We start from the raw sequence: 14,924 nt of genomic DNA on the forward strand, positions 1-14,924 counted from the left end.
TAGCTCAACATCAGGCCACAACCATAAAGACCACAGACTAACAGAAGAAAAAAAAAAACTTCATGGTTTGACATACAGACAAGACAAACTTTCAGGTCTTTAAAATCAGAAAACAGAATATCCCAACATTACTGAAACAGTCTTGAAACATAAGCTTCATGTTGAGACCAAGTTCAAGTGTAAAAAAGATTGTTGTAGACTACAGAAGTTACATGAATTACTCTGAAATTACACTGTAAAGTTTAAGTGAAAATGAGGGGTAAAGAGTTGCAGTCATGGTCTTCTTTCTCTTTGATTTCCATCTGAGGCTTTACCCTAACTATCAATAGCCCTGGTTACTACAAGAAAAATAAGCTGTCATGACTGCAAGTTAAAGATGCAATATTTTCAAAATACTGGAAAAGACTGACCTGACCAGCTCCTTGTGCTAATTATTATCGTCCTTTCATTCATGTTTAATTTTCTGACCCTTTAACTTATTGAAGTCAAGATAAAATAAACATGGATTGGATGCAAAAAATAGTTCTTTAAGTACACTGATGTTGCACTTTCTACACTCCAGTCCGAATCATTTATTGGTTACATGTTGGAAGTAAAGATCCCCTTTTAGTTTCCCCAAATACCTCACAGTGTAACGTGCAAAACATCCATTTTATGAGGCAGATCACGTCTGTGAGGCATTAGAACAAAACAGAAAAAGTTAGAGAAGCAAATTTTGTCACGAAAGTCTGAGGCTGTCGAACAGTTCTCTTGTTTTGAGTAATCGATCTGTTTGTGGGCACCTTTGAAGACAGCCGTACGGAGAAAACCTCACATACATAACAGCAGGTATATCCATCCATCCATCCATTTTCCTCTGAGGGAGCAATGGCAGCAGGCTGAGGAGGTCTTTCCAGACGCTGCTCTCTTTAACAACGTTTTACAGTTACTCGTGGGATATCCTTTAGTGTTCCCAGGCCAGATGAGATACGTAATCCCTCCAAGCAAGTTATAGAGTCTCGTCTAGGTGTTGATCGATATGTTTTTTTCAGGGCTGACATGAATGCAGGTAATCAATAAGACTGACTATCTATGTATCTAATTAAATCTACAGGTGCTGTGAGAGGGACATTGCTCGAGATCACAGAATGGTGCCTAAGAATAAACTAATGCATTTTTAAATTAATTACTTTATCTGGAATCTGCAAAGAAATTAAATAAATTATACTAATAGTCTAAAAAATACAAAATATCAAATCCAATAGTTGGCCAATAATCAGTTAACCCCAGAACACCTCCACAGTAAGGCTCCCTGGAGGCATGCTAATGAGTTACATGAACATCTTGCTTTCAACGTGAAGAAGCAGCAACTCTGCTCCAAGCTCACTCCTGCTGTTTGCCCAGGTTCAATACCAACATGTTTATTATAATATACTAGAATTAACAAAAACCTCATAACACAGTTGTTTCTGTTATGTCTTTTACAAGCACGCCTTAACTGCAGTGAATTTTGAACAGTCTCACTCTGATTATAATTGACTTGCCCTTGAGAAAGTCCATTTGTTCCAGCAGGAAACAGCTAAAGCCCTTTCAATATGAAGTAAAAACTTCAACAATCCACCTATTAGAAAATTGGAGCCACTATGGCTCTTTGGATGAAACATTTTCTTCCTTTGTCTCATTCTTAAAACAGCATGTTGGAATATTGCAAAGCCAGCACAGCTCAGGTCAACTCAGTTCAAGCCTGCAGTAAACAAGTTGAGACTCCAAGCGTCAAGTCTCCCATCGATCGGCAGTGGTCATGCCTGTTGTGTTGTGTAAGAGAGCTGCTCCCATCTGGACCTGATGACCCATCCACTTAGGCATCCATCTCTGCTAAACATGAACACACTTAACTCCATTTGGCTTCATTCATCTTTATAACAAGGCCAGCATATTTCACTCTGGGTGTCATCAAAATTAAGTGGGAGTCGAAAAAGGCCAGAAGCTTTAGAAGAGCACCCTCAACTTCGTAACAGCTTTCACTTTCTTCATCTCCTCTTTTTGTGCCGTCCATTTGCAGCTCCTCATTATTCTTTCTAGCTCATCTACATTTTCTTTTTAATATCCATTTTTTCCTTCTACCTCAGCTCATTTATGCCTGACTGGATGAGAAAAACTCATCTTCTCTCTGCTATACCATAATAAAACACCTACAGATGACTCATCCACCCGTCTCACCTCCTGTCTGCCTTACCTCTCAATTCGTTTTCATCTTTATAGCACCTCTTCCTCTCCTTAACGACAGCAGCTCCTTCATTAGCAAACTTTCTCCATGAGGAAACGAGGGGACTGAGGACATTCGGGGGGAGGCAGGCGAAGCTGCTCTGCACCACCTGTTTCACCTGCGAGGCATCTGGAGCACTGCAGTCCATTATAATGATCTCCAGAGCCCAGTTGGACTCCAAGGGAGGGACACCGGAGCTCGGACATGGTATGGTTTGAGTTAGTGACCCGAGGTCTGCTTCAAAAAGGGGCTAGCACCGTTCTCACCCTTCACAAAGCAGAGGGAAACGCAGAGACGGGGAATGGAGAATGGAAAAATTCTCCCTCCAAGTTTCCTGCTGTTTTCTTGTTATATCTTCCTCTTTCACCACATATTCTGTATCTTTCTTTTTCTGTGTTTTTAACAAAACCCCATCTTTCTGAGCTGCAAATAAGCCTATATGTTACAAGTGGCATTGGCTTTAAAATTAATTGCTGAGCCAGTTAAATGTACTGAACTTGCAAACTACCTACTTTAGGGTTGAAGCCTGGTTGGCAAAACACTTATAGCTGAATAAGGCGGGCATAACTACGGATCAAGTTTCTACTTTTTTTGTATTTGTCCAAAAGAACAGAACGGTCGCACATAAAAATAAAAGCAAATCACTGGGCTTTTGGGGGGTTACTTACTGTATTTCTGAAATCTAGATAGAGTATACCAAGCTGTTTTTGGTCTTCATGCAACACTTATCACTTCATACTCAGGTTACAGATATAAGATCATTTTGACTCCTGAAAACCTTGTGAATGTATGTATTTCCCAAAATGTTACTACTCCTTTATCATCAAGCTAATAGATGGAAAAACTGTCCCATTCTAACCTAATCTCCATCATCCAACCTCCACTTCCCCGTAGCGACTTGACCTCAGTATAATTCATGCTCTTGTAACAACCCTGAAGCTAATTTACAGCTCATACAGCCGCGACCTCTGACCTCAGCACTGCAGTACAGAAAAGATCAATTTTCTCTCCAGACAGAAACACATACAGCGCGTTACCTGTACAGACAGCTTTATGGACGTTAGCGGTCCAGTTCCCAGAGCCCAGGCACACCGCCTTCCTGTTCCCCTGGAGACTGTAACCTTGACGACAGCTGAGCAGGCAAACGAAGCCCGGCGACACTGCCCTCTTCCCACAGGCAGGGGGCGACAGCAAGATGTTCTTTTGGGCCACGATGGGGGGACAACGCACCTCTGGGGAGAGAGAATGTCACACACAGAGATTAATCTGATGTGAGACAAAGTTCATTTTGTTGCCAAACAATAATTTGTATATAAGTGTGCCTCACATCCTATGTCTTTTTTTGGCTTTTGTTCATTATCAAAAATTGTTGAAAGGCTTTTTTAGTAAATCTGATCAAGTATGAACTGAAAAAAAGACTTGGAAAGCGTGTTTTCTGCATGATAAAATCTTACTTTGAGCTGACTCCACCATAAATGCCAACAATAAAGCTATTCTCAATGACTGTGTATCCAAAACTGGCACAAAAACAAAAACATTAGGTTGGAAATCAACCCAAGAAAGCACTGACCACAGGACTCACACACTGGAAGCTTTTTATGCACTTTTAGAGGCACCCAGCTAGAGCAGCTTTTACTTTGTGATGGATAGATGATTCTCATTTCCAGCCTCTCCTTCCTTAACTCATGTTTCATTGGCTCTGGTTGTAGAAGCTATAAAGGGAAAACTCACTCGCAAGGATATCCAACATGGGAGATTTCAATCGCATGAAAAAATATCTCAGCATCCTCTCGGGGCAGCCGAGGAGATCCTCTTTCACCACAGTGCAAACAAACACTAAAACAAACCACTCAGCTACAACAGCCGCCCACAAGACCCTCTTAGCTGCGTTAAAGAAGTAACGACAGTCTGTGGGGAAAGGCTGAGCTGGTCAAACAAACAAGCTGCAGCTCCGTCAGCGCACGGCAGCAGAGATGGTACTTATTGATAAACAGAGGGAGAGTTTTCCGGAAGCAAAATGCTGGGGAGTTTTAAATAGCACAGCTAGCTGGTTGGTTGGAAGTGAGTCAGAGCAGGCCGGAGCGGTGAGGCCGGAGGTTTGCGGCTAAACACTCTCACACTGTCCCTTTTTTGTGTGTTTGTGTGCCTGACCTGAGTGCTCTCTGTGGCAGCCATGAGTGTGTGCAACTATTTTAACTTAACGATCAGTTCTGAAGTGTGTGGGTAACTTTGTGTGCATGTGTTGTGTATATGTGGTGACTTTGCTATGAGAAAGCAGATGCGTCTTTCTCTGGGTGATGTAGCGGCTCTCCGTGCAAACACACACCATATGTTTTACCAGTATGCATGTGTGAGTAGGTGTTCTCATGTGTGTTTACATATGTGTGCAAAACCACATGGTTTTACACAGAAACACCTGGATCATGTGTTATTTCAGGGTCACTCATTTGATAAATTATCTTTCAGCGTTTGTTTTTTAGCCAGACAAGTTGAGGTAGGCTGATGCAAAATAAATCACAGGAGTTCACAGTTAAATCCAAGTAATATGTAATATAACGCCACAGGTGGGGGAACCACAAAACTTTGAATGAAGGTGTGACTTAATAATTTGCTATTAATGAGTCTATTGTCAAAAGAAAGACATGTATGACCTGAATAAATGATTGCAAAATAACTGATTACACAGCGTGTTATGTCTAATGTTTCAAAGCGTCTTTTTCAATTTTTTCTTACATCTTTTTAGAATTTTTCGACTTTGCTTTCAGATATGAGCTCAAAAAATGTCACTGAAGTCACAAAAATGTTCAAAAGACTAACCAAAAGAGCACTTTATACCCGTGTTTTTCTCCATCTTTCTGTTTTTTTCTAGTGTGAGACGGTGGTTGGCAGCAGAGTTAAGGCTTACCCACACACCGAGGTTGCGGTCCACTCCACTGGGAGCTCGCTTGACAGGTGAGTCTGGAGTCTCCCTCCAATCTGTAGCCTCGATCGCAGCCCACCTGACACTCCGCCCTGTAGGAGGCGCCGCCGTCGCTGCACCTCAGGAAGCCATGCTGAGGTCGAGAGAGAGGCGGACAGGAGCGTACTGGAAAGAAAGAAGAAAATAAACATGGGAATCCAAACCAGCAAAAACTGGCGTATTTATTGTTACATTTAACTGGATCCGTGTCTTGTGTTGTTGCAGTTTATTTTTTCGACTCCATCTAGTGTGTAAGGTTTCATTTCCTGCAAGCACTTTTGAGTATTTCAGAAACATCTTTTTAAATGTTTTAAAAGTTTGTGTGGCCATTAAAGTGACAATCATGCAAATAGACTGCACGTGCTTGTCCAAGATGACGTAAACAAATATAAATTATTTTGTTATTAATATAGTCTGTTTGTAAATGCTGAAAATGAATGCAACCAATAAATACAGGTCCCCTATATAAGTCACAAGAGGAGGAAAAAGCAGCAATAAACTGCAAAGAATGCACAGCACTATATCATCTTTTGCTCTAACTGGGGGCCTATCATTTAACCCAAACTGTGAAAGTCCCCTGTGAAATAGAAGTAAAAATCCTGGTGTGTGTCTGTTCTGAGTTACGCTGAGGTCTAGAAAAGGGTGTGCAGTGTGTTATTTCTCATCACCACCCTCAGATAGACAGACAGTTCAGAGGAGACCCCCTCCCTCAGGGCTTAACTAGCAGGGAGGTCCTGCAGAATGTGGCAAAGACTAGACTAACTGTAACACATACAAGCAGACATATGCACACACACTTAGAAAATATATACCCAAAGCCACATGCTATAAATCTTCCACACACACCCTTTAGTATTCAGTGTCTTGGTATTTCTATGAGTCACACTGTTGCTTCCTTTCTGTTAAAACTGGCATTTTCCTCATTAATCTCTTGACCTCTACAGCTCCCTCTTCCTTTCCTTCTTTCCGTTACGCTTTTTGAACTCCCTCACACTTCCTTCCGTATAACCTTCTGTCGTTCCTCTCCTTCTTCCCTCCTTGAACTCTGCCTTTAATTGAATCCTCCTTAACTTTCTTCCTCTCCACATCTGGAGTGGCAAAAAGCGGTAGTCTCGCAGTAAAAGTTGATTCCTCGTTCAGTCTAAACACATATGATCTCAATCTATGGCTGGTAAACTCTACATGCTGTCACACTGACTCCCACTGGCCCAACTTTTACAGGACTCTCAGCGAATCAGTAAAACAGATCAAGTCATATTCTTTATCCTGATAAGTTGACTTAGTGCTACATAAATGTTCATGAAGGCTTGCAGATATCAGAGCAGCGGCAGCAGGCTTGAAAGGCTTTGATGAATGCCCTGTAGTTAAATGAGGAATTGAATGATGACACAAGCGTGAATGTTTGAATGTAATAAGTGGGCTGAAAAGCAGCAACCTCCTTACATTCATGCTGTACACTGCAAAAACTAACTGTCTAACCTAGACTTATAACCTTATGTCTAGCCAAAAAGTCTTTTTGATCTTGTTTTGAGAATAATTTACTATGCAAGAGCAGAATTTTTAAGATTATTAATCTTGTTTTAAGATTATTTGTCTTTTATCTCTTACTTAGCTTGTAAATCCTGAAAATAGTTGTTTTACATTCTTAAGAAGATAAATTAGCATCAGAGACTCTGTTTGATGCCACAGTTTGCCTTTTCAGACCATTTTTAGTTGTAAAAACTTACACTTGGATTTTGGTGACATTATTAGAATTATTACAAACACTGATTGTGTACCAGCATCAACACATTTAATTACAAAGCTGCACTAAAGAGCAACATCACATCTGTATCAATTCATTACTACACCACAGACAGTACTACATCAGTTCTTATCAGCCTTTCAGATTTCTGCAATTACTTTCCCAACGGATGTAATTTAGCTTCATTGTTTACAGCTCAGTTTTTTTAAAATAAGAAGACAGTGCAGAGAATCTGGAGGTGATTGTAGAAATTCAAAGACTCCCCCTCCTTTACCATCATTATTTTATAGACTAGATATCTCATCATGCTTGGTATGAACTTCATCGATTTCTTAAAGGTCTTTGCTTAAACAACCTATATTAGTCAATAATTTAGGCTGGTCTAGTGAAATATTTGATTAGTAAATGGTCGAGAAATCAGCTAATGGCAACCGATTTGTCACTTTAGTCTTATTTCAAAGAAAATAATACAAAAATTTTAAGGCTCCAGTTTCTCAAATATGAACATTTGATGATTTGCTCAATCTTATGCCCTTGTCAGCTGATTATCTAAACAATAGAAAACTGGAATGGTCATTATCACTATTTCACAAATATAGGCCCCTATTAGCAGCAAATCAGTCTGACTCAGCGGATGCAGACTTCAAATATAAGCCTCCCATTTCCCCTGGTCATCTGAGGCAACTTTCTACTCCCCTTCTGCTATCTGCTGTGTTTTGAAAACCCCATTCACTCTGAGAAACAACAGCTTCCAAGTACATACTGATCGTGCAATCAGCCAGACCTGCTTGGTTCTTTTAGTAAAATACTCATTTTAATAACATTTGGAGTGGCTCTGCAAATGCTCCATTAAACAAAATTCTGGCATTGGGATGGTTTAAAGAAATATAAACAAGCCAGGGCCTTTATTTTCCTGTATAGCAGAATGATAATGGTGCAAGGAGATCATTCTCCAGCACTGGCACTGAGGATTGGCTATGAAAGACTATCAACAAATCAGACACAGTGTTTAATAGTTATGTAGAGAAACACCACCATTTTGGTGGGTCTGCACTGAAGAGAGAGCTCCAAAATTATTTTTCAGCAGGGAAAAAGTTTCAAGGCAGCTTAAACTAATGCATTCAACAGTCATAATTTTCATTTTTTTCATCCTCCTCACCTTTGCAGCTGGCTGGTGTACCTGACCAGGTGCCGTCAGCCTGGCACAGTCTAATGCTGGATCCCTGAGGGTCAAAACCCGGCTGGCATCGCACGCCACAGGCTGCATCGAAGTGGTTGTTGCATACATTCTGGATGAAAAAGCCATTTTCTGGAGGAGATAACGCTGGACAGTACACCACTGAGAAGAGAAGAGAAGAGAAGAGAAGAGAAGAGAAGAGAAGAGAAGAGAAGAGAAGAGAAGAGAAGAGAAGAGAAGAGAAGAGAAGAGAAGAGAAGAGAAGAGAAGAGAAGAGAAGAGAAGAGAAGAGAAGAGAAGAGAAGAGAAGAGAAGAGAAGAGAGAAAAACTTTGAAATGTTAAAATATAACTAATAAACAAACTGACATGCTGTGAAACACATACTGAGAAAGCCTCCAGGAAGCAAAATCTTCCCCTAGGACACAATGGAAAGTTAATCTTCCTGACAAAAAAAAAAAGAATTAGAACGCATAAAAGCAGAAAATTACAGGTTGTCAAACTTTAATCCCCAATCTACACGGAGACAGGAAGAGAAAGTACAACATGCTGTTTGAAAGTGATGATTAATGGGCGCCATTGTTTTCAGATGAACTGCTGTGTGGAAATCACTGGCTCATTCTTCAAGGAATGGGAGGGCCAATGAAATTACTGGAAGCAGATTCGTGACACTGGACGCTTGAATCTTAAACTTCTGTGGAATCATCCGTCTGTGTTCCAGCTTATCCATCGATTTATCACTGCATTTACAACCTCATGATTTCCACCGCTCTTACCCAATGTCCTTATTGGCAACAAACTCTACCATGTTTATTACTTTACAAAACATGTTTATACACGTATAAACCCTTCAGATAGATTTTCCCATCATAAGGCCTGAAAATGAGAGTTCCAAATGGATGACTACACAGCTAAAACAACGTTAGTTGCGAGTGACTGAACTGTAGTGCGCAGAATAAGATAAAGAACAGATAATATTCACTGGTAAGCTGTGTCTGAAGAGAGTCACTGTTTTTCTGTTTGCTTTACAGGATACATTGTAGATAAGTAAAGCAAGTTACACCAAATTAGTCACTCAAAGAAAATTTCCCTTCTGCTTCATAGTCCATTATGCAGCTTTTGGACAAAACCTTGTGTGCTGTTATGGTGTGATAGCAAAAGCATTAATTTCAAGCAGAATAAACGGATCTTCTTTCCATTAATGGAGCTTGTACTCAAACTATGTTGCAGTTACTTAAAAGGCGTCATCAAAAAAAATTTAATTGTTGTAATATGCAATATGAAAGACAAAGAAAGAAGCTAAAATAATCAGTATCAAGTCTTAACATAAAAGATTAATGTTACAACACGTTACTACAAAATAAACAGCATGAAAGTGTCTTGGTAAAACATTAAAAACATCTTTTTATTGCAAAAAAATCTTTCACGTTATGAGGTGAAATGCGTCCGTACTCTCCACCTACAGTTTGAGTAAAACACTCAGACTAAGTATAATGTGTCTCAGCAATAACAGAATCAAAATAGCAAGCTGTTGTTTCTCCTTTTTTAGCCTGGCTAAAAGCAGCCTTTTGTTTTTCAAGCCACAATCCCCAAAGAGTGCTTGTTAGAGTGAAGGTGTGTTTTGAGATTGTTTACGTGGTGATTTTTCCGTAATGTTTCAACTATGAATCAATACTGCTCATGTTCAAACCCATCATTCTAAAGTTTCCTCTGCAACAGAAAGTTTCTGAAAAAGCAAACACAAGTTTCTGGAAGTTAAAGCTTTGGTCTAAATCAAATATATTTGATAGTGTGGTGAACAGATCAGGTCCTCTCACCCTGGCAGGTCATGCCAACCGGCTGGTAGCCCGGCTTGCAGACACAGTCGTCCACGGAGGTGCTACCAGGCTGCGAGGTGTGCTGGGAGTCGGGACATGACAGGCAGGTGCTCAGACCTCCTGGTGTTCCCTCTGGTTTATAGGTGCCTGGTGGACAAGCTGCAAAAAAGAGAGAACAGGAGGGACACCGCAGTTAGAAACCAATCCCACATTTTCTCAACACAAACATGAACCATTCTGCACAAAAAAGATACAAAAAGACAGCTGGTTGGAAAAGTTGAAGGATGGATGTGTATAAAATATAAATTTAGCTGAAATTAAAAACTGTCTCACTACTACTGAGCTTCGTGACTGAAACTGAAAAACAACTTTGCAGATTTATGAGGAGACTGATTATATTCATGTCTGGACATGTAGAGGCGGAAAATGTGGCAAATATGACAAAATGATCTCACTGGGCTAGGTAAAAAAGACAAGTTCAGCATCTTAATTATTCCAAGCAGGCAAAACCGTCCCATGGCAGTGAACGCCATGGACCATTTTCATTACAAAGAGACAATCAAAGAAAGGTTTATGAGCATCTAAAACCAGCTATGTTTTGCAAGTAAGCGCACATGGGCTACATTATAAGAGCTCTTTTGATCACCTGCATGCGCACAGACAGGATACAGTATGTTTCCTATTAGGATCACCTCAGTTAGATCAGAGGACATGCTGTAAAGATGAAGAAGCAGGGGTCAAATGAAGGTCCTCCAGCTTTCCTTCATTCACCATCAATCAACTCCTCAAAAACAGTTGCAGTGCATCACTTGCAGAGGAGTGAAAATGAATGACTGAATCCATCATATGGGTCTTATCGAGGCTTAAAGGTTACTTTCACATGGAATTGTTCATAACTCCCAGATCATCTGATGAAAGATGCAATTCACTGTTATGTAATTTGCATCTGATTCAAAGATATCCAATGATCTCACAAGTCTCTGATGTATTCAGATTAAACACTTTTAATTACCGCTACAAATCAGATTATGACTATCTGAAACAGGGACAGCAGCCCTTATCAGCTGTTACACGGGTAGTTTCACACAAGCTATTTATTGTGCTGGAAATTCCCATAATTCACTGTGATTATTGGTGTGCTTTGCCGGGAAAAAATGCTTTATCAGTTGCTCCCCGAACTCAATTTTCTTATGTCCTGTTTTCGTTCCAAACCACTGTGAAGGAAGCTTTTCAAACACATTACAGCCAGGATATCTTTGATGACTACAAATATACATGTTTCACCTCAGCTGTTTTACCATCACATCCTCATTCCATCACATCCAGTTCAGAAAACACTCCCAGGAATTACTGTAGAAATGCTTGGTTACCGAACGTTTAAACTACAGTTCAAGAACCCATATCTTTCTTTTTTGGATGTTCCCTTTACTTCGGTGTACTCTGTTGCTATGTGCTAAACCTACAAAGTCCATGCCAAAGGGAGTTATTCTGTCCCACAAAAAAACACTGCTCATTAATTGCTCAAAATGTGCTATTAGAAGTGCAGGCTTCTCTTTAGTTACTGGTTTACATCACCATGTAACATCTGCATAATGCCTGCTTGGTAGCTAGTTTGGCAAGGACGCAAAAAAAGAATGAGCAGCATCCTTGCACTCACCATTTTTGACTTCTAATTATAGTCACAGATCTGGGATACCGGTAAGTAACAAATCTGAGCAGATTTGTCTACGTAGGTGGAGGATCTTAAAGAGACGGGAGCTAAAATGGAGCTAAAACAAAACATTTCAGAGGATGGGAAGAGGTGCAGCAACAATGTAGAGCATGAGAAAAATAACATTTTGGGTTTTTAATAGCATGTAAACACTTTCAAGTAGACCCCTAAAACTAAAATTATAAACCTATGAATGTGCATATTATGGGTTTTTTTTAATGAAATTCTTTTGATAACAAATGTGAAGGTATTATTGACATTTCACCTGCATTGTCAACATAATCTGCTTCTCTCATACTATTATTTACAGCATCCACACATACATAACATGAATTTCTCTAAACTCTGCTGTTGTCTTCATTTACAGGCACCAAAAAATATTGTTTCCTTGACTGAATAAAATCCAAAAATTTAGAAAAAAAAATCCCCAAATTTCTGAAAATTTGCAAAACCTTTTGGAAGAAAATTCCAATAATTCCTTAAAGGTTTCCCTTAAGAGTTTTTTTTTTTTTTTAAAAATCTCTCAAATTTGGTAGGAAAATTCTTCTAACATTTTCAAAAAACTGACTAAAAATCTTCCAAAGAATCCTAAAAAATATCTAAAGTGTTTACATACATTTCAGTAAAACTTCTACTATTTTCTTTAAGAACAACCAAAAATCGACTGTTCTGAAACATTTCTTTTTTTTTTCCACCAAAAAATGTTCTGAGATTTACCAAAAATGTTGAAAATGTGAACATCATAAGTTTCACTGTGAAAATATATATATTTTTCCCACATTTTCAAACTTTAAACCGGGTCAATTTTGACCCGCAGGACGACACGAGGGTTAATGTGTGTGACCGAGCTCAAATAAGACTGCTGTTCTCTGGTTGTGACAGCTGTCAGACACTGTAGTTCCATATATTACACTGATACAATTAGAATCATGTCACATAAGTATCAAATAAAGTTAATCTGTTAATATATAGCCGATGTCATTTCAGTCCTGGCTGTTGCAGCGTTATTCCCGTCACAGTCTATTCAAGGAAATCCAAAAGCTGTTCGCATTAATTGGAAAAACAAATCCGCAATATTGACGACAGCCATATCCAAATCAAAACAGGCTTCAGAGAGAAGGGAGTTTCGGACAGTTTAATGTGGTGCCATGTGCTTAAAATGAGAAAATCATAAACTCTCTCCATTCCACACCCACACACATCGTTTAAACGCTTTTAATAAAAAAATGTAAAAGCATCCACATGGGACATCTGATAGATTCAAAAAACTTTATTATTTGCAGCAAGACTGCAAATTAATTCTTAAGACAATGACAAGCTTCATTCCCATTTTAAGGCGAAACTCGATGACAGCAATGAGAGCAGCTCAGAGGTCTCCAGTTTAGTAACATCTCAAACAGAAACATTCAGCCAGCAGTTCCAATCATAAGCCGTACTGTAGGTGCAACAGAGAATCCACAGTACTAATATTCCTCACAACTCATTTACTCGCCGCTAAGCCAGAGGCCAGGTGTGAATTTCCACTGCTGAGTCAATGCCAGCTCGGCCTCTCCCAACACTCGCTCTCTGGTCCCCTCCCTCCCCCTCGGCTGCAGCAGGTCAGCCAGAAGATGTTAACCGACTGTAAAGCAGGCACCGGCTGCTGGCACTGAAACGCACCCAGTAACCCACATCAAACACACACACACGCACATACAGAAAAACCATGTGGTATACCTGTTGCCGTGCAGACAGTTGGTGTCTCAGTCAGTCTGTCTGCTGTTTTCATTTGATAACAAAAGCAGCTGATGAAACTTCCCCATTCAGTGTCTTTCAAACTCAGAGGACACATCTTACATAAGACCAACGACAGCTCAAAGTGTCCCCGCTGTGCAAATCTTTGGGAATCTGTTTTACAGCTTCATTTAAGGTTTACAGGAAGCCTAGTTATTTTTAATGTGAATAATAACTCACCCAGAGCGCAACAGTGGAAATACTGTATCGAAAAAATATAAAATTTCAATTCCTGGCAGCGCATGTGGGCTGGCAGGTAGAAATGTACACAGACAGATGCATGATCACACACATGTACAACACACACACACACACCCACACACAGAGTGTAGGAAAACCAGACCTGGCTTCTGTCTGCAAGAAACGGGACGAAGGAAGGACGGACGAACAGGAAGGAATAAATTATGACACAACAAGCAGCCATGAATCTAAAATAAAACGAAAAAGCTGGAAGTTGAACATGGAGCAAACTGTGTGGATTTCCTTTAAAATGTATCACTGCTCCATGACGTGAGCCAAAAGACAGACCCCATACTGAAACTAATTGTGCTTGGGCCCTGCGCTGATCTGAAATACACAGCAGCCAAGTAAGTCATTTTTGCTCCGTCTTCTTATTGCCTATGGCTGCAAAGTTAGCTCTGCTGCGCCCTTCATTTAGAGAGGAAGTGGACCGTCAGCAGCCAGATGATCATAAAACAGAAAGGTCCTGCTGTGTCTGGCTCTAGCCATATGAAGGGACAGCAGCTGGTCAAAGAGGACTACTGTACCCGGTAATGATCTTAGGAAAGGAAAGAGAGGGTCTCTATGATCTCAAGCTGCTTATTTAAGCTTAGAACAACATTTGATTTATCCTAGTAATGAAGTTAAATGACATGCCATTCAAAGTTAGCCGGTGTGTTCAATCCTGTGTCTTTTCGTAAATAAATACTGCTTTAACCCATTTAGACCTAAGAGGGGCATTTGGAAACACACAGGTACACACATATGTTGCATTCAGTCTCTTGGGGTTAATAAAGGAAGCTGTGAGAACCAAAGAATTATCTTTGTGAGAAAGCAGGGAGATAAGATAAACACAGTTATCAAAATGGATGTCTGGTTCTCTAGCAAGGCAGGGCTCCTTGATGATTCCTGGAAAGTGGCGACTGGCTATGACTCTCTCAGTCGCTGCCTCTTTTTAAAGAATATAGCTGGTGAAAGTCTATATTTTCCTTGTTGTCTAAAGTAACATAAAAACATTTAAATTATCTCACAACTGTAGGTCATATTTTCTGTGCAGTAAACACTAGTTAACTCTACATTCATCATCTTGCTGCTGTACAAATTCACACACAAAGTGTCTTAAACTGCAAAAACAGCCCCCAACAAAAGCACAACTTCCATCAGTTTTCTGCAATGTTTCCTTATGTTTGACACTGGCCCTCATTACTCATGGAATTACGTTCAAAGCTCACCTCTGAAAACAAAGACTAGCAGTTCATAAAAAAAATAAAGCATACATTC

General features: G+C 39.9%; 1 protein-coding gene across 1 annotated transcript in view; it reads right to left on the reverse strand.

The window, feature by feature from the left end:
- The window catches only part of svep1 (sushi, von Willebrand factor type A, EGF and pentraxin domain containing 1), a 102,134-nt gene that overhangs the window by 42,431 nt on the left and 44,779 nt on the right, over positions 1 to 14,924 (reverse strand). The window contains 4 exon segments of the mRNA XM_022200765.2: positions 3,283 to 3,477; positions 5,151 to 5,330; positions 8,108 to 8,287; positions 9,941 to 10,099. Coding sequence (XP_022056457.2) covers positions 3,283 to 3,477; positions 5,151 to 5,330; positions 8,108 to 8,287; positions 9,941 to 10,099 — 714 coding nt within the window.

This window comes from Acanthochromis polyacanthus, chromosome 23, assembly GCF_021347895.1.
Source record: "Acanthochromis polyacanthus isolate Apoly-LR-REF ecotype Palm Island chromosome 23, KAUST_Apoly_ChrSc, whole genome shotgun sequence".
Lineage (NCBI taxonomy): Eukaryota > Metazoa > Chordata > Actinopteri > Pomacentridae > Acanthochromis > Acanthochromis polyacanthus.